Source organism: Electrophorus electricus, chromosome 4 (genome assembly GCF_013358815.1).
Source record: "Electrophorus electricus isolate fEleEle1 chromosome 4, fEleEle1.pri, whole genome shotgun sequence".
Classification (NCBI taxonomy): domain Eukaryota; kingdom Metazoa; phylum Chordata; class Actinopteri; order Gymnotiformes; family Gymnotidae; genus Electrophorus; species Electrophorus electricus.
In genome coordinates this window covers 16,087,570-16,111,978 of record NC_049538.1, presented here as the reverse complement: position 1 = coordinate 16,111,978, position 24,409 = coordinate 16,087,570, and the positions used below count along the sequence as shown (strand labels likewise).

At 42.0% G+C, this 24,409-nt stretch overlaps 1 protein-coding gene across 3 annotated transcripts in view; it reads right to left on the bottom strand.

Moving 5' to 3' along the window:
* Positions 1-24,409, bottom strand: part of LOC113577303 (sodium- and chloride-dependent GABA transporter 2-like) — a 63,432-nt gene that overhangs the window by 16,508 nt on the left and 22,515 nt on the right. For 2 of the 3 annotated variants that reach the window (XM_027009880.2, XM_027009878.2), the window contains 10 exons: positions 12,774-12,914; positions 11,409-11,493; positions 11,080-11,212; positions 10,738-10,872; positions 10,278-10,381; positions 8,251-8,375; positions 8,041-8,153; positions 7,776-7,913; positions 7,329-7,431; positions 6,951-7,051 (listed from right to left, as the gene is read on the bottom strand). In XM_027009880.2, the coding sequence (XP_026865681.2) occupies positions 6,951-7,051; positions 7,329-7,431; positions 7,776-7,913; positions 8,041-8,153; positions 8,251-8,375; positions 10,278-10,381; positions 10,738-10,872; positions 11,080-11,212; positions 11,409-11,493; positions 12,774-12,873 (1,137 nt within the window). In that variant the 5' untranslated portion in view covers positions 12,874-12,914. The remainder of the gene's footprint in view (positions 1-6,950; positions 7,052-7,328; positions 7,432-7,775; positions 7,914-8,040; positions 8,154-8,250; positions 8,376-10,277; positions 10,382-10,737; positions 10,873-11,079; positions 11,213-11,408; positions 11,494-12,773; positions 12,915-24,409) is intronic. The other variant, XM_027009879.2, reaches the window with a different exon arrangement.

The following is a 24,409-nucleotide window of genomic DNA, read 5'->3' as shown; positions in this document are numbered from 1 at the left end:
TTAGCATTAGCTAAGATGTATGTTTAGGTCTAGGCCCTCTGGCTTGTGCGAACAGCTTTATCATCAGTTACACTTCCTCTGTCATCTTATTTTGATTAAAAATTTTTTTAATTTATATATTGTCTTGTTTTTCTCATCCTCATTTCCTCTCTCCTTCCCTAGTCATTCATTAAGAATTATAACAAATTTGGGGAGTGGGGTATTCTGGACAGTAGTCAGCACATTTGCTTTTTAGATGGGTGATGATGGGAGCTCTGTCCTGGTCTTAACTACCTCCCCTTTCCCTGTACCTGGTGTAGTCCCCCAGGGGGCTGTGTTTTCTGCTCGAGAGTACACTGTGCCAAAATTGGCTGCTGCTTCTCATCAGGTGTGTGCGTGATTGTAAAAACCTGATATCTGTAAAAGTGTCCTTGATTTTGAGAAAGGTGTTATTTAAATGTATCTAATACATTTAATTGTATCAATAAACTTCACATTTATTTACCTGATATTTTTATCCATAGCAATCTACAATTATGATTGAGTACAACTTGAGTGTTAAGGGCCTTGCTCAGAGGCCCACTAGTGGCAACTTGTCAGTGGTGGGGCATGAACCAGCAACCTTCTGATTACAAGTCAAGTACCTTAACCACTGAGCTCCCAGTGCAGTTCTGAAATGATACTCAAACAACATAAATAATAAACTCTCTGAGATTAATCATTGTAGTTGATAGTTGTTTCCCTATATTTAGGATGGTGCCCCCTGTTAATTTATAACATTCATAATATGTATTTTTGCTACACTAGCAAGGGAGAATATTGCCTGTGATGTTCAGTTGAAGTCATGTGGCCTGACCCAGCTTAGAGGCATGATGCTGAGAAGGAATGAATGATTGACATTTCATATTCTACAAATACTAATAAATATATTGCTGTTCATACCTGGTTTGTTTTTGTGAAAGGATTTTTGGTATCTTTTCTCATTCTCTTGCTTCATTCAGTCTTAACCCTAGCCTGTTCTCATGGTTTGTCTTTTGGAGTAGAGTTATCATTGTAGTTAATTCTCTATATGCCTCACATGTGGATCCCTTCCCACTAGCATTTTGTTACAGCTAGGGATTTGGTGAAGTTAGTGTTTGTTAGTTGTTGTCTTTGGAGGGAATTGCACATAGCACACTGACTGAAGAAGCTTTTTATGTCAGTTGTGATGCCTGACCACAATACAATTTCACACGGTATTCTGAAACTTGCTTCAATGCCTGAGTGTCCAGTGTGAATTTTTGACTAGAAGACAGGTTGCAATGTTTCTAGGATGAAAATTCTACTACCCTTGGATATTAAGCCCTGGCCTTCCTTGTATAGAAGGAAGGGTGCAAGAAATCCACTGAAGCTTGGCTGTTTTTGGGCAAGCTTTGTTTGATCTAATGTTTTAATCAGTTCTATTGTATGTGTAGAGACATTGTGATTAACTTGTTCCAGGTCTAGTTGTATTAATCCCATATCATAGACTGTGGCCAGCATCTGCCTTTATTTATTAATTTTATTTATTTGTGTGTGTGTGTGTGTGTGTGTGTGTGTGTGTTGCGTCCATGTGGGGTGTTCTGGACAAAAAATCCGCAAGTTGGTGCAGGTCTTTGGCTTATTTGTATTGCACACTGAGCTGTTACCTCTACAGTCTGAGCAGTGTTCTCTGCAGTCTCTTTGGGGCATAGAACAAGGTTTTTTTGCATATTACTTCAGGTGGTTTGTGATCACTTTGTATGGCAACATGCTCTTTTCCATGCAAGTATTGATCAAATTTGTCACATGTAAATACAATAGCAAGACATTGTTCCTCTATTTGAGCATATATCTGTTGGCATCAGGGCTCTGGAGACACATGTAACAGGATGTCCATTTTGCAAAAGGGCCGCAGCAAGGCCAATCTCACTGAAATCACATTGAATTGTGACCTCCTCCTTCAACATTGTTGTACTCGTGGATCGGATTTGGATTTGGATTGAATTTGCCAATATGCCAATATTACTCTTTTCTTTGACAATGATGTTGCTGATCCATTCTGTTGGCTCACTGACTTTAGTGACTATCCCTTCCTATTCCATTGACATGATGGCCTTTGCTTTTATTGAAATGTCGGGACTTGTTGCACAGGCTGGGCTGTTGAATCCACCTTCAAGGTGTCTTTCCAGCAAGGCACCCAAGTCCTTCGAACAGATCCTTGTATTTGTAAAGTATTGTCTCTGTGGTCTCATGAGCATGTGGGACTTAGTGTACATGAGCCTCTGTGAGTTGGGGGCGACACTGTACTACAAGTTTGGGATTTACCTGAAGTAAATTTGAAGTGGGTTTACTTGAAGTAGACACAGATTTCATCTCAGAGTAATTTGACCTGTTTTGTGACCATTATCTGAAATGTTTAACTCTTTTATTATACCAAAACAAAAGAGTTATGCCTATGTGGAAGTTCCAATTTACTAGTTGCACACTATTACATATCAGCAAGGTTAAGAATGGAAATGCTTTTATTTACTACATAATTGGATTGTCCTCTTTCCTTTGTTTATGTGGCTATTTTTTGTTTATTGGATTTATTGACCCACACCTTTTTTCGAATACTGTTGCTGAGTTTGAGTTCTGGATTTGTTCACTGTTCATTAAAATCTCCACACCTGGTTCTACACCCCTTGTGTAGCCCGTCGACTGTGACATCAGCAAGCCTCCTCTTTGCTTCTCCAATATGAAGCTCTTTCAAATAATACAGTAGATAACTCCTGCAGAAATGCACAAGGAGGAATGTGTGGTCACAGTTGATGCCTTTGTGCCAGTTATTTTAATGGCTGTGTTAGTAAATTTAAATGTAGCACATCTTGAGTTGTTTATCTTACTCTTGACAAGCATGTCTGGTGTTTTGTCTCATCTATAGGAAATTAGTGGGGAATGCTTAAAATGGGATGTGGTCTTTTGAATCCTCCAGGATAATACAAAGTGTCTAAGAGAAATATTTGCCATTGTTTTACTTGTAGGATAAGTCAGCAGCAAAGCAATTATTGTTTTAACAGCAGGTCAGTGAATCCACTCTCTGAACAGGTAAAACATGAGCAAAGGCATCATCTATGACTTCTTTAGGAAGCACACAGTTTTGAAAATATGCACACTTATTTCCACACTTTTCTGGAGGAAGTCTTCATTCTAACTGTAAATGCACTTAAGTCTAAGTAGCTGTTAGTAATGGATGGAGTTTTGCAGGCCTTGGAATGTGAAGAATTGTATTGGAAATACACAGGATTCTAATAAATAGTATTTATACAAGAATTTCCAAAATTCACTGAAACTTCCAAAAAGTTTATCCTCATGCCAGGATGTGCTATACTCCATGTATATTCAAGAGCTGGGTGGAATGTGGAGAATAAAAAAAAGAACAGTTAACCTCTTCTAATATGTATTTAGCAATACCAAAAATGTCATCAATGTATCTCAGACATTCCAAGGGTACATGTCCAGTATATTGCTCAAAAATATTTCTCAGTGGATCCAGCAATGAGGTTAGCATAGGATGATCACATTTTAGTACCCCTTTTAACTTCTCTTATTTGTGAGTAGTACTTGGAGTCAAAGGTGAAGCAGTTCAGAATTAACACAAGTTAACTGACAGTCTTAAGAGAATATCTGTGGGAGGGATTTTCTCAGGTCTTGCATCAAGAAAATATTTTAAAGCTCTTCATTATGGATGACTGTGTATAAACTTTTAATGTCCATGAAAAAAGCAAGGAGTTGGCAAGTAGTGTTTGTTCTTTCATGTGTTCAATGTATTGTAAAAAGTGTGAAGAGTCTTTAAATATGTAGGTAACGATTGGTTGAAAAATGTCATCCAGAAACTGGAATATTATTTCTGTTGGGTAGGACCAAGTACATACAATAGGACATCCAGGATTATTTTCCTTATGAATTTAAGTGAGACGGTAGAAATGGCTGCATTAAGGATTATCCACAATAAGATTCCGTGCCAAATGAGGGAGGTGTCTTGCTGTAATGGCATGATAAATAGTGCACTGAAGGGAAGATTGTAATTGTGGAGTGCTGGTAATCTGCCAGTAAAAACTAGTATCAGAAAGCTGCTTGATTGCTTCCTTCTTGCAAAGATCTTTTCTCCAAACGACAATAGTTCCACCCTAAACAGCTGGCTTAATAACAATGTCACTTCTTTGTCTTAGGTTTTTAAGTTCATTCTTCCTTAGGCAGACTATGAATGTTGTTTAAAGATTTGTTGAAATTTAGGTTACTAATTTTGCTTTCACAATATTAAAATTGCTTAAAATTCCCTTATAGGAAGAGTCCAGAAAGACTCGGTAAATATTTAGATATATCAAGATTTCCACTAGCATCATGTGTGTATTGAGTATCCTGGATATTTTATTAAAATAAGCATGCAGTCTTAACCTCCTACTGCACCTGTGCCTTCATGTACCCTTTTCATGTATCGTTTTTTGCTCATATAGTGGAAAACAGGACAGGGGTGGCTTGGTAGTTAAGGTACTTCACTTGGGGTTGGTTAGGTTGCTAGATCAAGCCTAGTTGCTGCTGTTGGGCATCTGAGCAAGGCCCTTAGCCCTCAATTGCTCCTGTCTAGGTTTGTGTTGCCTGGCAGCATCCTAGCCCACACTGTGATAAACTGTTTCCCCTCAGCAAGAGGGGAAACAGAGGTTATAGGTAAGGTCCCTGAGAGAGTCAGAAAAAATGCTTCCTACATCATGAACAAAATCACTAAAGCTGGTGACGTAACATCATGGAAGAAGAGTTTATTTTCAAAGGAAAAACCATTAAAAATGAAAAAATCTTTAGTGTGAGTAGTGGACTAAAAATTTAAATCTCTCTCCCACTATTTCTCTCTCAGATATTCAAAACTGAAGTGAAGTACACAAAGTTTCCAGAGAAACAGGATGTTTAGGTCCTTCATCAGCAGTGCAAGCATAAATGTTTGAACTACAAAGTGCTTCATATATTATATAAAAGAACAAGCTCTGAAAATGAGATCAATATAGGCTGGAATCTACCATACCAGGCAGGACCCCAGATGCAGGCTGTGCAAAGATACCCCTGAGATAATCCAGCACATAACAGGGGATGCAAGTTGCTAAGCAGGCAGAGGGTATATCGAATACCAGAACCAAGTGGCTGGAATAGTAGACAGAAACATCTGTCATATATGTGCTGGAAGTTCCAAGGCCTAAGTGGGATACACCCCAAAGGTGGTGGAAAATGAGCATGCTAAGATCCTGTGGGACTTCCAGATACTAACAGAAAAGATGGCAATAGCTAACCAACCTGACATAGTAATGGTGGATAAACAGCAGAAAAGGGCTGTAGTGATAGATGTGGCAATCCAGAGTGATTGCAACATCAGAAAAAGGAACACAAAAAGCTCAAGAAATACTAAGGGCTGAAAGAAGAGCTAGAAAACATGTGGAGGGTGAAGGCAACTTCTGTGGTAATTGGAGCACTAGGGGTTGTGACCCCCAAACTGAGAGAATGGCTCCAACAGATCCCAGGAACAATGTCTAAGATCTCTGTACAGTCCTAGGAACAGCTAAGATAATACACAGGACATCCAGATCTCTGGTACAGGACCCGAGCTTGAAATGATATAGACGGCCTAGAGGGTGAGTGGCAAATTTTGTTTAGTGTGTGTGTGTGTGTGTGTGTGTGTGTGTGTGTGTGTGTGTGTGTGTGTGTATATATATATATATATATATATATACACACACACACACACACACTGAGTAGAGCAATGTCTATTTTTTTCTTTTTGTATAAAATAAAAATGTCCAGTTTGTGTGATACTGCTTAAGAGCAGCACAGTAACTTTTATACTTCAGCCTTAATATTTAGTTAGTCATGGTTATGTTTGTAAATTCAGCTTGAGATGAAGTGTTCTTTATGACATCCTGCCAAAAGCTCAACTGAGATCAAAGAACCGAGTGTGTGCTAAGAAAACATTCCTCAACATTATTCCATCAGCAGCAGATTGTACTGCAGATGAAAATGCATGGATTCATACCATTTACGACAAATTACGAACTTACCATCCAGAATTTCATTTTCAGACAACCAGACCAGTTTTTACAAATCATCAGTGTTGACAGTCATGTTTCTCCTGTATCATCGTTTTGTCCTTAGTTTATGGAAAATGGCACCCACTGTTGAGGACTTTTAGTTTGGCAGCTTTGTCTTTCCTTCGCAACAGCAGGAAGTAATTTAGTTCAACGCTCCAGCACCAACACTTTCATGTCTAAAGGTCAATCTCCTGCATTCTTGTTTATGCCATCAAAAGCATCATCTGTAAGTAGTTAATGATATTGTGCAGATCCTAGATTAATTTTTATGAGTTTTTGTGCTTTGTTTAGCTTAATGCTTTAATCTTATTTGTTGTGATACGCTATGTACAGATGCTTCCATGTTTCCCATTGTTAGCTCAGCCCCTACTTTGTCTCTACCATAGTAAGGAGTAAGCGTTTTATACTCAATAGTTGGCTTTTGCTGGTTCATGTTGATGAGCATGCTTTGGTTCCATTTGGCATGACTTGTACTGTATTTTTGTTCTTGATTTCCTTGTTTCATTCCCATTCATTTGGTGCGTGAATGCATGAGCCAATAAAGCACAGGGGCTTGGAGGCTACATCCTGACTCTCACACATTTGTTTTGAAGGGAGTTTGCTTGCTGTTAAATTATGCACACTGTGAAAACAGTATAAGCCTCATCTTCCTATTTTTATCTGACAGGAGTGAAATAAGGTAAACTAGATGCAGCTCACCTTCTTCAATTGTTAATGTGTTGGGTTTTTAAAGATGCCCTTCTGCACATCACTCTTATAAAAGATGTTTTAGAATATTTGTTGCATATTTGTCCTAATAAAGAGGAAAGCAACTGTGCTTCTCTAAATCAGAGACAAACAATTAAACACACAGAAGCTCACCAAAGAGATGAGAGGGGTGAGGTATTTCCAGCACAGCTTAAAGATGAAATTAGGATACGACCCTGTCATATCTTCAATGATATCACACATGCGTTCGGCCCCTGTGGTAGGCAAACATATGAGAAATGGCAAATGAAATATGGCACTAAATATTTGTATCATGTAAGTTGAGTTAAACCTTACAAGACTAATAGGCCTAATTTCTTGGAACAGTTGTTCTATTACTGTGTTTGTGGAAAAAGGATTATAAAGGGCTGTGTGTGTTAATGTGTTTGTTTGAGGGCTTTCTGTGCTTAGGGCTAGTGCTAGAGTTAAGTTTCAAAGGTAGGGTTAAGGGCTAGGATAAGGTACTAAAGTTAGGGTTAGGATCTGACTTACCAAAGATCCAGCCAACAGCCAGTGACTGAAACACAGACAACAAGACAAGGGAGGCACCATTACAGGCGTAGTAGTCAAACAGCTGAAACACATATATCCCCCCCTACTGGACACAACACAATAGAACATTACAAAGGGAAAAAACAAGTCTCACATACAGCTAGGTTACATTTGACTGTGTATTCCATTCCATTAATATGTTCTGTGAAAATTTATCAAATTTCAAAATATTTATGTTTATTCTAGGACACCCTATCCTGCTCTTGTTTTATAAAAGTCATAATGTCATTCTGGATTTAATTATGCCATTCATGCCAGTCATTCTGCCTCTTATGTGTGTTAAGTTCTTATTTGTTATTTTCCCCTTTTCTGCCTCATTTTCATCCATGCGTTTCTCTCCCCTTCTATATCTCTCTTAACACTTTTGACCCCATTTCCCAACTTGACCTCGGTAACCATGACGATTTGGCTGAAGAAGCAGAAGAGGCAGAAGAGTAGGAGAAAAAGCTCTCTCCTCCAAGGCCTGCGGAGCACTGTTGGGAACATGTCTGTCACAGACGTAATGATCACCTCCATACAGACAAACTGAGGGTTAAGGAATATAGGATAAACACAGGAGAACAAAAATACTCAATACAGTATTGTGTGTGTGTGTGTGTGTGTGTGAGTGAGTGAGTGATGAAAGAGAGAGAGAAAAAAAGTGTGAGTGTACCTGTGTGTCCAGGCCCAGAAGAAGAATCATAATGAAGAAGCATACAGCCCAGAGGTGAGGTAAAGGCATCAAAGCCACTGCCTGAGGATAAGCTATAAAAGCTAGGCCAGGTCCTAAGAGAGTCAGTGCGAGCTTTGAGTAGTTGTTGTAGTCTTTATAGTGATCTCTAAATTTTAAATCAGCCTTGTGTTGTGGTGAATGCTGTGGTACCTGACTCTGCTACGTCCTCTACTGCGACACCTTGCTCATGAGCCATGAAGCCCAGTACTGAAAACACAGCAAAGCCTGCTACCACACTGGTACAGCTGTTCAACAGACATAACCAAAAAGAATCCCTGACACACACACACACACACACACACACACACACACACAAAGATATTTTTGACTGTACCAGAGGCAGATTTTTTTATTTTGCTTGTCGCTTTCTTGGATCATACTTATTGTTAAATTGACAAAAATGTACACTGGATATTACATACCTCCCTTTTTAATCTTCTGTAATATAATTTTTTTTTTACAGTGTAATCAATTCTTCAGTCTACATGCCTTCTGGCTTACTATCTTGCTTTTCCATTTTCCTTTTTAAAATGTTTTGGGTTTTTTTTGTTTTTTTTACTATGCAGATCTGAAGCCTAAAAACCCAAATTGGAACTTATAATGCACCTTTTATATGATTGTATGTCATTTACAGTAAGTTATTTTTTACTAAACTAACTAAAGGACTTTGCCTACTGTTATTGCTGGATGCAGCAGAAGACTATTTTCATCTGTTCACAATCATTACAAATAAGACACTCTTAGCACTTTCAAAAAGATTTATATTTGTGACAACTGGCCTTTTCTGGAAATCAGTTTTTTAATCACTGCCATGAAGGTGCTGTAAGGTGGGGTTGAACCCAGGTCAGGACACCAATAGCCTACTGGGTTTGCAACCATGCTCCAACAGTGGTGGGCCCGTGTGCAGAACAGTTAGAGCTTGGATCAGCTAAAACAAAAGGAAAAAAACTAAACACCAGGCTGAGCGTGGAAAAAGGGAGAACAAAGGATGCCACGGGAAGAAATGGCAACCCCAATGCACTGGGGAAAACTCAAACTAAAACTTCCCAAACAAAACCAGAAAATGGGGAGGAACTTAAATGGCTAAGGGAAGCTTCAGGAGAGAGACAGACTCCAGAGGGAAAAACTGGAGAAGGGAGGGGACATGTAAAAACACTGACACCCTCGCACAGAAGAAAACAGGTGCAGCACAAGGGCTCACAGACCTCAATACCCAGAGTTGCCAGCTAGGAGCTTGACTCAAAACTTTAGCAAAGACCCAGCACCAAATGACTGGGTCACTGGGCTTATATAAGGTCTAGCCCATCTGTTGGGTGTTAAGGCTGATTAGTGGTGTGGTTGACTTGAGGCCTCCCTCTGGTGGCCGGAGGGGCCTCGGCCTGCTGCCAACCCTTACAGGTGCAAGGTACAGCTCTTGGTTTTCTGTAGAACTACTGCATAGTTCTATTTAGCACTTTCAAAAAGATTTTTATTTCTGAAACAACTAGTCTTTTCTGCAATTCATTCTTTTTTTAATCATTGCCATGAAGGTGCAAAAGTGCGGCTCTTGGCTCTCTGTAGAACTATTGATTTGTGCTAATGCACAAAGCTGTATACAGACCAGGTATTGTGGTATTTGTCTTTGTAGGACACTACTAATATAACTCTAAGGAAATACTAACATGAAGTTTAGCATTTCCTTAGAGTTATATTAGTCAAATAGGTTACTCACGTTTACTTTTATTTATATAATATACATTTTGCTGGTTGGCTGTTTGCTTGTCTTTAAATAGGGTTCAGATAGTTATGAATAGGGTTCTATGTCCTTACTAGCAAAATGCAAAAATAAAAATAAAGCATAACTCCAGTTTTGTTTAATTTACACTGGCTTATTATTAAAGTTCTCTATTGTTGGCAAAGACTTGCTTATAATATTTAAAGCCCTTAATAGCCTAGTTCTGGTACATCCTATTTGACGACAACCCATTTGACCAATTAATTCCACTAAGACAGGTAAAGTGCATCTTGCACCTGAGATGAAGGAAGATTTGTTCCTTATGCGGTATCTAATCTCTGAGATAGTGTTCAGAGAATAATGGGAATGCAAACTACAAGTTTTTAAATCCAGACTAAAGCATACCCTACATATGTAGTTTGCTGAGTCTTTTATTTAGATGGTAGGTAATAGTATAGGTCACCTGTAGCAGTTGTTTGTGTATGGGTTGTAGCTTCCTAGTGTTGTTATTGAGCCCACAGTTATACTGTATGAGAAGAAGACCTGAGTACCTGCCTCCATCCACATCTGTGTAAGGAAAAAAATGGCTGAAGGGATTAATTAAGACCTTTCATATTCATATTCATATTTTAAAGTACGGGTACTTTTAATTGTTTTGTTTACTCTCTTTTGGGATGTCTGGGATTTGTTCTTTCAGGCTGATTTAAGAACTGTTTCACTTTTATAATTTTCAAAAATACACTATATAAGGCTCCTTTAAATAGCATGTTTGATATTGTTTTATTTGTTGCTAACATTTCACAAAATTTAAAGAACTTCAAGACCTTGCTACATAAAGAAAAACACCAGAAAAAAAAACAAAAATAAACAAAAAAAAAATCTTCACACAAACTGAGGACAAGAGAGAGGGGAAAAAACAATACCTGTGGGTCAAGCAGATGCTGGGGGTCAGGGTACACATAAAACATGATACCCTGCAGAGCTCCAGGAAGAGTCAGGCCTCGAATCAGCAACACTAGCAACATCACATAGGGGAATGTTGCTGTGAAATACACCACCTAAAAGTGAAGTTTTATGTTACAAATGGAGTACATGCATGTAATACAAGTTGTAATAGCTGTGGACTAGATTTTATCAAATTTCTAGGATTAAAATTATCATTCACAGTTGAAAATTTTAAGAAAGATAAACACTAACCTTAACTTTAGGTTACATTATAGGTTAAGATTGCTAAGGATCAGGCTTGAGGGTGTCAGAGCACATACCTTTCCAGTGGACTTGATTCCCTTCCAGATGCAAAAATAGCAGATGATCCACATAGCAATCAAACACAGGAGAATCTCCCAGTTGACATTACCCACCTCTTCTATGCCACCAGAAAGAGACAATACCCTATGTCTGTATCACAGATTGAGAAAGGGAGAATAATCAAGTTTGTAATTATCATGTACATTAGGTGTTTTTGTACTTTGTACTAAATAAACACTCAAACAAACTAACATGTTGTTGTCCAGATATGTGTCAAAGTTGTGCATCCAGTGATGATTCAACAATCTGTGTAAGGTGTCTGTCTTAACTACTGTAACCCACTTACTCCCAGAACTCGGTAGCAGCTGATGTTGAATTGGTTTGTCCTGTCCAGTTAAGTACAAAGTTCTTTCCAGCAAAATTGCAATTATCTATGGAAGCGAGAAGAATTTTTCATGATTTTACTGTTGCCCCACAATTTTGTCTCCACCAACATGAGGCACCTTCAAGTTTACCTGGACTAAATATCCTCTAAAACGATTTCCCAATTTTGTGGACAACATATTACTTAAATTGTAAAAAGCAATATAGAATTTCTCAAAAAATCATTTGTTACACTATAATAATCAAAGATAAGCAAAAATAACCAGTATTTTCCCTCTGCTCTCCCAACATTTGATTACGGAGACACCCTTCACACTCCTGTGCTGAACAATTTTATGCCTTCTCTCTCATCCAACCTTCCCTAATTCCTAAGATTATAGCCAAATCTAGCTCATCTACCTGCCAACTTGATCCTACCCCATTCCTCTTCTTAAAAAGTGTTCTTCTACTTCTCATCAATGTATCCCTTACTTTCGGATATGTTCATTCAGCTCTGAAAACTACAGCTATCACTCCCATTCTTAAAAAACCTGGAATGAATGCTGCACTTCTTGATAATTACCAGCCCATTACCAATCTCCCCTTTCTAGCCAAGGTCCTAGAAAAAGTAGCCTCCCATCTGCAGTCTTTCTTAAATACTCAGACTCTATTAAAACCTTTCCAGTCTGGCTTCCGTCAAATGCACAGGACTGGGACAGCCCTCTTATGTGTTCTCAATTATCTTCTTCTCTACTGATTCTGGTGACCTGAGTATTCTCCTTCCTCTATATTTGTAGATTTAAGTGCCACATTTGACACAATTAACCATAACATACTCATCTCCCACTCTTCTTAAATGGTTCACCACGTATATTTCTAATAGATCACATTTTGTCGTCTTTGGTAAATCAAATTGCATGCTGATACCGTCACTCAAGGTATTCCTCAGGGATCAGTCCTTGGCTCTCTCCTATTCATAATCTATATGCTACCCCTTGGTCAGATTATCTGCAGGTTTGGTCTCAATTTCCACTGTTATGCTGATGACAATCAGATTTATATTATTTATATTTAGATTATATTAAATATATTTATATTTATTTATTCTTTATATGATTTTATTTAATGTTTTCATACTTTTTCTCTTCATCTGTAAACCCTGAGTTTGAGAAAGACAATGTATCAATTATTATTATTATTAAAGACAGGGTTATAGATTGGAGTTCATCAAAACTTCAGTATAAGATAGCATAGCCACTTACGGAAATGTGGAAACTATTCTTACAGAAAATGATTAAAGTTGTATGGATAAAAGTATGTGGTTTTGCTGAAGTTTGTTTCTTCTTACCTGTGTTCCACATGTGGCCACAGCTTGCCCAGGGCAGTTGAGAACTAAAGGAGAATGCCAAGTAGAACAGTGCCCAAGCCAAGATTATGATGTAACTCATGCAACTGTACAGCAAAATCAACTGACCTGCATAGCCAACACCTGACCAAAAAAACATTAGATTCTTGTTAGAATCAATGAAGAGTTTTATAATACCATTCAATGCCTGACTTCTGTTGCATATAACTGAGCGCTCATGAATATCCTGAGAAAATTTGTGTGAATAGCTATTTTATTCAGTACATGCTCAGTTACCGATTTATTAAGTGTAAATCAAGACTCCACAAATGAAAGCTGGGTTAAAAAAACAACAACAAAGAATCTGTTGCTATTTCATCAGGATGTGACATCTATCACATCCTGGTTTTAACAGCAGCACATGTTTGTCAGCATTATCAAAACAAAATGCACTAGTATCCAAAGATTTCATCATGCAACAAATGGCTGGCCAATGTAACTGCCCAATCTGAGTTCTCTAGATACCAAACAAAGTCCTTTCTCTTTACTACAAACAATTAATTTGTTGTCCTCATTTGTTTATTATTTTGATGCATTTTTAAAAAATAAAACTGGTTCTGAATACCTTTATTTCAGAGAAAATGTGACTTATATTGGATTAAATTCTACTGATTTTTTTTCTAAATGGCTGTAAGCCTAAGATCCTGTTTCACATGCTATTAAATGGTCCTATTTTGCAGCTAATGATGTTTATTTGCTTTTTTCTTTTTCTTTTGGTAGGTCATATGGTTGCAATGGAATTACATTGTTGTACTATTTTTTTCATTGGATTATCTAGTTAAGATTTAAGGATAGACCTAGTGAAAAGCATTCTCCATAAGACCAAACTGTGTCCAGAACCAGTTAATTTGTCCTCATTGCTACCTGTGGCTTGCTCACTTGATATTAATGGTTTAGCTTCTCTGTTGAAGAAAATCTGTGGAAAAATAAAAAAAACCTTATGAAACTTATGTAACCGTGTAATTTTCTAATGGATCAATTTGCCTATATATATATATATATATATATATATATATATATATACACACACACACACTATATTGCCAAAAGTATTCGCTCATCTGCCTTTGCATGCATATGAACGTGAGCGACACTCTTAATCCATAAAGTTTAATATGATGTTGGCCCACCCTTTGCAGCCCTAACAGCTTCAACTCTTCTGGTAAGACTTTCCACAAGGTTTTGAAGTGTGTTTATGGAAATCTTTTGACCATTCTTCCAGAAACGCATTTATGAGGTCAGACATTGATGTTGGACGAGAAGGCCTGGATTGTGGTCTCTAATTCATCCCAAACTTGTTCTATCGGGTTGGGGTCAGGACTCTGTGCAGGCCAGTCAAGTTCTTCCACACCAAACTCACTCATCCATGTCTTTATGGACCTTGCTTTGTGCACTGGTGCGCAGTCATGTTGGAAGAGGAAGGGGCCATCCCAAAACTGTTCCCACAAAGTTGGGAACATGCAACTGTCCAACATCTCTTGGTATGCTGAAGCATCAACAGTTCCTTTCATTGGAACTAAGGGACTGAGCCCAACTCCTGAAAAACAACCCCACACCATAATCCCCCTCCACCAAACTTTACACTTGGCACAATGCAGTCAGATAAGTACATTTCTCCTGGCAAGCACCAAACCCAGACTCTTCCATTGGCTTGCCAGATGGAAAAGCATGATTCGTCATTCCGGAGAACACGTCACCACTACTCTAGAGTCCAGTGGTGTTGTACTTTACACCACTGCATCCAACGCTTTGCATTGCACTTGGTGATGTAAGGCTTGGATGCAGCTACTCAGCCATGGAAAACCATTCCATGAAGCTCGCTACACACTTTTCTTGAGCTAATCTGAAGGCCACATGAAGTTTGGAGGTCTGTAGCGATTGACTACATAAAGTTGGTGACCTCTGCACTGTATGTGTCAGCATCCGCCGACCCCACTCTGTTATTTTACGTGGCCTACCACTTCGTGGCTGAGTTGCTGTCATTCCCAATTGCTTCCATTTAGTTATAATACCAATAACAGTTGACTTTGGAATATTTAGTAGTGAGGAAATTTCATGACTGGATTTGTTGCACAGGTGGCATCCTATCATGGTACCATGCTGGAATTCACTGAGCTCCTGAGAGTGACCTGTGAGGGAAAATGCTTAATGCTTGCTTAAAGGAGGAAGTAAGGTATATGTGACCTTTAAGTGACCTTTGCCCTCAACTTGACCAATCTGCAAGAAAGGCAAATAGAGAAGTGATGGAGTATGACAGTTATCCCTTAACTGTTGCTGGGCAGGGGTGCAGCAGCAGGGAGTAACAACTTGCTTTTAGCAGGAAAGAATGTTCAAGGACGGTTGGGAGGCCTGGCACCTGGAGTCATGAGATTAGCTCATGAGAGAACAACGGGGAATGGTGGGGGTATATGAACTCATCTGAGAGAGAAGTTTGAGGCTTCTCTCCCTCGATGCATAAGGAACAGAACCAATAAAGCTTGCTCATCTGCACATCTGGCTCAAGTTGGCAGGATAGTTGGTAGGATTGCACAGCTCCATACCCTGCAACTGAGAGGGAGATGTCCATGAGGAAAAAGATAAATATCCTCATCTGCTAAACCCCATATTTGAAGGGAGAAAGAATTTCCAGAGGCGGGATCTGAACTGCTGCAATCGACCGTGGAGTGAAGCGGGGGTAAGGCAGATCCGGCTGTTGTAGGGAGGTCTGGGACCCGGCGCAGTGTGACGACACTGGGGCAAAAAGACTCCAAAAGGTGGACTGTAAGGAAACAGTGGCACCGGAGTCCCCTCCCGTCTACGGACGCGAGTGGTACAGAGTAGACTCCGACAAGCCGCGGATCAGGGCCGCTTGGGAAAGTTTGGTTTAGTATGGAGGACGACAGTGTCAGCGTTGTGCGGATGACCGCAGCCAACTGACTTAGAGTAAGTAGTAAATAACTTTCCAATATTGGTATGAAATTGATTGTTTTATGACTCTGATTGTGTAGAAAAAAAGAAAAAAGAGTGAGAGAATATTATTTACAACACATTTTATTGATCTCTTGATTTTGATTTTATTATTGATGCAGTGACGGGTAACAGTAAAAGTAAGAAACAAAAAGCTGAAACAACTGCACCATCAGGGTGTCAGCCTCGAAAATGGAACTCGCAGTTATGTACAGATATGGAAAATAAATATGGGCCAGACGTAATGGCTCAAATAACATTAAGGAATAAATGCAGGTTTCCTCCGGGAGGTTGTATGGGAATAAATAAACTACAACGTATACAGTATAATCTGAGGGAGGCAGAAAAGAAAAAAACTGATTACAGTTGATTGGGGAGCATGGGAGAATTGTATATGGGAGGCAGACGAGAGAGAGAAAAAAAGAGGGAGGGGGATGTTAACCGCATGTTTCAGATGCGTCAGTCTGTGCAGGTTTCCAAGGTTGACCCCGATACCGACTCCTGCCCATTAATGCCTCACGCTCCTCTGGTAGCAGTGGCCCCTGCAGTGCCTGCCACGCCAGTTCAACCACCGGCCAAAGAGGAACAAGGGGCTGTGACAGGAGCAGCATCAGGACCAAGCCAAGAGCCGAGGCAACTCAGACTGAGGCCAAAGCAAGACACTCTGTGCAAGCCTATTCTGAAGTCTCTCCCCCAGCCTATCCAGGATGACCCGGCCCTTATGGCGACGCCATCACAGCCATGCATGCAGCAGCTCTCGATAGTCAGCCACGGACATCGGCAACTCCTCCTGCAGCGATGGAAAAATCCCAACTGAATCTGTACAACCCGTTCCACAACCCCGTGTCACCGATACAGACTATTCAAGCCCCCATGTTAGAGATGGCAGGGCTGGAACGGCCAATACTGGTATATCGACCATGGACAATGGAAGATATGATATCAGCATTGCAACATTTACAACATCTAGTGGAGGCAGGAGGCACTAGATGGGGACAAGAGTTGTTGATGTTTTGTCAAGAGTTCCGCCCCATAACCGCGGAACTCCAACGTCTCATAGTGCAACAAGCGGGACCTAACGCATGGGCCAAGTTAAAAGGGGACTACCCTGGGAATTATGTGTGCCTGCAAAACCCCGGCTGGACTAGTCCAGACAATGCAGCATTTAGAGGAAATATTGCCACTCTCATTCAGCGTGCAACCACGGCATTCCCAATATGAGCTAACACGGCCATCATAGCTGGCTGCAGACAAGGGCCAGAGGAGAATGTGGCAGACTCATAGAAATCCACACTACCCACTGTGGAATAGAAAGACCGGAAAGGATGGCAACAGGACTGGCTGAGGTCTCAGCATGGGAAGCCCACCTGCGCAATAGCTTCATGAACGGTCTGCGAGATGAAATCAGAAAAGAGGTATGCAAGCTATGCCTCGGGTGGGAAACAGCCCCCATGAGCACTATCGAGCAGTACACCATCCACTCTGAAAAACAGCTGAGAACTGTATCAGAGAAAAAACGAATGAGGAAAAAGAATGAGGCACATCAAGCAGCCCTCACAATGTATCAAGCTGTCACAGGACAAAGAGGCAGAGGCCGTGGTCGAGGACGAGTCCATGGAAGAGGAAGAGGAAGAGTAAGAGTAAGAGGGGACTACGAGCAGGCCGACAGTGCAAGAGATGAACAATGCTACACATGCGGAAAGAAAGGGCACTAGCTAACTAGCTAGCCTTTTTCAGTGTTCCAGTGCATAAGGATAGCCAGTATTGGTTTGCCTTTCAATTTGAGGGAAAACCTTATACGTTCACACGCTTGTGTCAGGGGTATTGTGAATCTCCCACTATTTATAATGATACCCTCAGAGACAGCCTAGCACCACTCCAGTTATCGGAAGGCAGTGTGCTATTGCATTATGTTGATGATTTACTTCTGGCCGCACCCACCCAGGAATAGTGTGAAAGAGATTCCTTGTGCTTATTCATGCACGTGGCCGAGACTGGTCACCAAGCCAGTAGGTCGAAGTTACAATTTGTAAAGCCAGTAGTAAAATTCTTGGGTCACGTGATTTCTGGAGAACGGAAGGCATCGGCCACTGACTGTTCATCAGCCATTGCTCGCATTCCAAGGCCCACCACCAAATGCCAGCTGCTTTCATTCCTAGCAACGTGCTCATACTGCCGCCCCTTCGTTCCTAATTACGCACAATTGGAAGCCGCATTGAAAGCTATAGTCCCAACAGGGGGATCATAAAACCAAGGTGGAATGAACCCCAGAGGCAGCGGAAGCGTTCGTGAGGTTAAAACAGTCCCTCCAAACCACACCCACCTTAGGTATACCAAATCCAGACAAGCCATTCACCCAGACAGTTGACGAACGAAATGGGTGTATGACGTCAGTTCTCCTGCAGAAGCATGGAGACAGAAATAGGCCAGTTGCTTACTATTCCTGCAAACTAGACCCGGTGGCCGCAGTCCTGCCACCATGCCTAAGGGCAGTAGCGGCGGCTGAAAAGGCCTTGGCTGTGTCACGAGACATCATGGGGTACACTCCACTAACCCTGCTTGTTCCACACACTGTGCATGCACTTCTTAACAACCACAAGATATCACACCTCACTGGGCAACGATGGCTAAAATATCCAACTGCATTGCTGGAAATGCCTAATGTAATGGTTCAGTGGTGTACAACGCTGAACCCAGCATCCCTCCTGCCTGTGCCGGAGGATGGGGAGCCACATGATTGTGTGACACTAACAAATCATCTCTGTTCCCCTAGGGTTGACCTCCAGGACGAGCCCCTTGAGAATTATGATTTAGTGCTGTCGGTAGATGAGAAACCCAGAGACAGGGAAGCTGCAGGTCGGGTATGCAGTAGTCACTGCACATAGTACTGTTAAGGGAGAACCACTCCCCTCACATTATTCAGCCCAGGTAGCTGAACTGATTGCACTAACAGAGGCCTGTGAAATTGCTAAAGATAAAACCATCACCATTTATACAGACAGTCTCTACACCTTTGGTGTAGTGCATGATTTTGGCATGATTTGGAAACAGCGAAAATTCCTCACTAGTTCAGGGCAACATTTCCAACACCATCACCTTGTTGCGGCCCTGCTAGATGCGATCACCTTACCAACTGCTATAGCTGTGTGTAACTGCACAGCCCATACTAAAGGCACAGACGAAGTGTTAAAAGGGAATCACTGTGCTGACTTGGCAGCAAAAAGAGCCACTAGGCTTCCAGTGACACTGCAAGCCATGTCAATTCCCATTACTCCCACTCTCGAAATATCCCAAATGCAGCAGAGTGCCTCAGCAGAAGAAAAAGCCACCTGAAAAAGGGCTGGATGCACTCTTAGTGATAACATATGGCGTGGACCCAACAGCAAACCTTGCCTACCACGCTGTTTCCTTATATGGCTACCATTGCTCACGGGCATACGCAGGTGAGCAAAGGGGGGGGGGGATGACACAACAAATAATGAAACATTGGTATACAAAGGGGTTTACAACTTACTTTAAATTTTTTTGTAGCTGCTGCATTATATGTGCACAGAACAATGTAGGACGAGGACAATCAGTGCCTCAGACGGCACACCCTCCACCGCGAGAAACATTCCAACACCTACAAATGGATTTCATAGAATTAACACCGAGCGAAGGGAAAAAATACTGCCTTGTTATTGTGTGTATGTTTTCTAAATGGGTGGAAGTGTTTCCTACAGGGAAGCAGGACGCTGAGGTGGTGGCAAAAGCTTTGTTGACTGAAATTATTCCCAGGTGGGGAATTCCCAACAGAATCTCCAGCAATAATGATACCCCATTCATGAATCAGGCATTAGACATGCTAAGCAAACACTATGGCATAGACATGCACCAGCATTGTGCCTACCACCCCGCTAGTGGTGGAGCAATGGAAAGGGAACATGGCACACTCAAATCCAAATTAGCAAAACATGTCAGGAGACGGGCCTGGCAATATATCCTCATTAAGGGCACCAAAGGGGTCATCACTTGTGCCACTCCCTTAGGAAACGGGGAGCCAAATTATTTGTGTAGAGACCCATGTAATTGGAAAGATGTTGTGATGGTAGCGCCGGGTAATGGTTATGCTAAAGAGACAGTAACCGCCAACTGTCGGGAACCTCAGTGCAAGGCAACCAAGGCACGGTAGAGACTGGGGGTGGGGGATACGGACCCACAACCTACACCTTCGATCCGGTCCTCCCCTTGGATGCGGACGTGTACTGGTGTGGTGTAGAAACGGTAGGGGCAGACAGATGGATTAAAAGGTACTGATCAGTTTTACTCCACCACAGGAGAATCTGCAACTGTCTACGACTGAGGAAATAGAACCGGAGTACGGGGATGACCTAGGGGCAGAGGAGTCTAACCTTTATGGTGAACATCCCCACACTCCAGGACTAGCCCAGCACGCGCTATCCAGATGCGATAGAAACGTAGCCTATGCATTGGCACTCCTGCATCATAGTCAGCTGAATACCAGTGGTTCCTGCTGGATATGTCACCACATGGCATACAAATGGGCCAGCAAACGGGATCCCATGGTAAATGGCACTCTGGGAAAGAGTACCCTTCCACAAGGCATGACACGACTCCTTCATGTCGGATCACTAGTACGAAATGGCACCACCCCAAGCAGCTACACCTATCAAGGCAGGGCAAGAACAGGGCTGTACAAACCCCCCACAGGGTTGAAATACCACAGAAAAGGGGTGAAACCTGCATTTGTAGAGTAGGCAGGATGAGGGTGGGGGTTAGCAACTACCTCACCAGGATAATATACAATGACACACAATGCACATCAGATAACATTTCATAGACATGCAACATTACTTTTTGAACTGTGCCTGGGGCTGTTTGGGCATGCGGATGGCATGCCTATCATATCATCCCACCAGATTGGGACGGGTGTTGCTTCCCTACTCTAGTAGCCCCCCCCCATCAGAATCCTTATTCCATCAGAGAAAATTCAGGACAAAAGCTTAAGCAGGACAAAACGAGAAGTGACCATGCCTCACTGGTGGCGTGAGTATCATCTGTGGGACCCCTGGAAAACCTCAGGGGCAACAATGGGTTGGGCCCTACTACCTGGTGGCAGCAGTGCTGCCACCTTGCAAAAATTAAACGGGCTGGCATAGCAAACGAAACTGAAGTGGCTTTAGGAACAATAGACAGGGAATTGTCCGCCATTTGCACTGCTGTCCTTCAACACAGGCTTGTTCTCGACACGATTTTAGCAAAGGAAGGGGGAGTGTGCAAGGTGTTGGGCACTGACTGTTGTTTTTACATTCCAGATGGTCATCATAACTTATCTGATTTAATTACAGCCATAAGAGATGGTTTAACTCCCCCTCCAGAAGCAGAATCTTCGTTATCTCAACTTCAACAGCAGTGGGGCACATGGGGCCAGCTGTTAGTTCAAATTTTCACCATGTTATCTGTGTGATGTTATTGCTTTTGTGTTTTGCTCCATGTGTGTTGTCCTGTTGTTCCAGGGTTGTAGCTCAACTAGTCGCTCCACAACTGTTGTCATTTCCCTACAATAATGGGAAGGCAGATGCCCTGGAGCTGCAGGATGACTTCAACCCCAACGAAGAACCAGACTTAAACCCTCATCCCGGCTGGATGATGGATCCCGATGTTTAGAAATGTATTCATGAACTTTATTGTTATGCACATTACCCGTTTGAGGACTAGCCTCAAATGAGTTGAATAAGCTTACTTGTGAAATCAATGTTAGGTAGTGATAATGTATAATATTATCAAAGCGGGGAAATGTGAGGGAAAATGCTTAATGCTTGCTTAAAGGAGGAAGTAAGGAATATTTGACCTTTAAGTGACCTTTGCCCTCAACTTGACCAGTCTGCAAGAAAGGCGAATAAAGAAGTGATGGAGTATGACAGTTATCGCTTAACTGTTGCCGGGCAAGGGTGCAGCAGCAGGGAGTAACAACTTGCTTTTAGCAGGAAAGAATGTTCAAGGACGCTTGGAAGGCCTGGCAACTGGAGTCATGAGATTAGCTCATGAGAGAACAACGGGGAATGGTGGGGGTATATGAACTCATATGAGAGAGAAGTTTGAGGCTTCTCTCCCTCGATGCATAAGGGACAGAACCAATAAAACTCGCTCATCTGCACATCTGGCTCAAGTCCAATTGATTTTTGCCAATTAGTGGAAGTGCCAATTAGTGATTTTTGCCAATTAGTGGATGCCAATTAGTGGAAGTAGCTGGATGGACTTCTTATTGCTGGCTACATCATTTGTGCTAGTAAAAATAATTTCAAAGGACTCAAAATCATAACCAGCTTTCTGGTTTATGCCTAATGTGTCAGTATAAATGACTGCAATGCTGCCTCTATGGCCAGTTAGATGAGGGCGGTGTACATAGCTGTAGCCAGAAGGACAGGCGTTTAAATACTAATTTGATTTGATCTGGGTTTCTGTTAAACAAAGTATATTAAATCTATAATATATTAGGATTTCATTTATCATAAGCACTTTAGATGTTAGTGTCACGGGATGCTCCACCCCCCCCCCCCCCCCAAGTCACGTGGTACAGCCTGCCGCGTGCAGGGGGGTTCACTCTTGTTTGTGGCCACACCCCCATGAGGGCACGCAGCTGTACGGGGTTAATCATTAGTGTTTGTTAGAGTATTTAAACCCCTGTCAGTGCATCAAACAGTTGGTCATTGTTTGTTAGAGTCAGAGCATATGTTAGTATCCGTGTTTTTCTAGCCTGTGTTTATGTCACAATCTTTATCGTTAGTGTTAAGTGTGTTTATGTCCACTGTTAATGCTATGTGTGAGTGCCACCATTGTCTATTGCGTTTTGTTTCATTAAATGTTTCACAAAATCAAGGGAGTCTGTGCGTCCTGTTGCACGCCCTGCAGCATTTGGGCAATCGTCATCAGCTGTAGATGAAAGGTGCAGATAGTGTTCTGTGAATCAGTTACTTTAATACCAATTAGGTTATTAAGACTTTTTTTTGTTTTCTGTATTTCTGCTTAGCTTGGGAAACAGACAGTGTCAATATGATAAACCTCGGGTGATGTCAAGTAGTGACCAGTAGATGTGCGTTTAGCCTCTTTGTTTGCTGCCTGGGCTCTTCTCTGGATTGTCATAGATTAACTAGGTCTGTCATAAAACCGTGACTTATGTTACAAGAAAGGAGAGCACTACCTTCCCTGGTAGGATGGATCCCATCCCACCATAAAAGGCCAGGCTTGCCCTCGAATGTGGTCCAATTATCTATAAACCCCACATTGTTTTGTGAGCACCACTTGGACATCCAGCAGTTCAGCGATAAATGGCTGTACTTTATATTGCTGTGCCACATCGGGATGGGACAAGAGCATAGTACAGCTAATTGACACACCTCTGCAAAATTATTTTTAGTAATGTCTGACTGGCGAACGTGTATATTGTTAGCTCCTACATGAATAAGTATCTTAGACATTACTACCTCTTGTCACGGAACGCTCGCTTCCCCCGAGTCACGTGGTTGGGCTGGCCATGTAGTGGGAGGGCTGTTCTATTTGTAATTACACCTGCACACACCTGCACCTTGTCTGTCTAAATGTATAGAAACCCGTGGCAAAGAGTGCAAAGTGTTGGTTATTGTTGACATAGCGTGTTGATGTAATGTGTTGATGTTTCGTGGTAATGTTTTCGATATTGTTAACTATGTTCGTGTTTGTTTACTGTCAACCGTTTCATGTTCATATTGACGTTTGTAATGCTTGTGAGTGCCGTTACTGTTCCGTGTGTATCTGTAAATAAATGTACGTCCCAGTTGCTGGAGTCTGTGCGTCCTGCCCCTCGCCCTGTGGCACTTGGGCCACCACGTGTTACAGAATAACCAACAGCTACAGGATGCACTTTCCTTCGACGAAAAACGGACTTCCTAGCGGGAGGTATGTAGACACCCCTCGCACTGCTGCCTGGATCCCAGGATATTGGGGAGAGGACCGCGACCGTTGTCCGCGTCTTCTCCAGAGGCAGAGGGGAACACCCCTGGAATTTCTTGTGGGGGGGCCGGAGGCCATTGAGCCTGGTCCGAGGAGGACCAAGGGGCACCACGACGACCAGAAAGAGGGCGGTTGGGTGGAGTCAGCGGGATCTCCTAAGTCCCTTCCCCTCAGCGGACTCGCCAGTGAAACTGGAAGGGTCTGCCCAAAGCCTCGGAGGCAAACCGCCTCTGGGACGGGAAAAGTGGAGGACCATTTAGGGAGGTGGCATTTCTGGAACCGGGGTGGAAATGCACCCCCACGTGTCCGTTGAGGCCACGGACACGTCAAGGTGCCTGCGGGGACGGCGGGTGCCACGTCACAGCGCCTTGTGTTTGTGTTGGCGCTAGTGTGTGTTTGTGTTTGCACCTTTTGTGTTTACAGGCGCAACGTCTTGTGGAGTGTACCGGATTGCTATTACTTTCCTCTAAGTAATAACTACATTAAGATTACCTGCAATGTCCGGCACCCTGACCCCCAGTATACGGCTAACTACTTCTGCTGGTGCCCCTAAAGACCTATCTTATTTCTCATGTTGCCAAAAAGAGTTCCGTATAACCAGAGCTCTTTCAACAGGCTTCTCAGCAGGTGCCTCACTGAGTGGA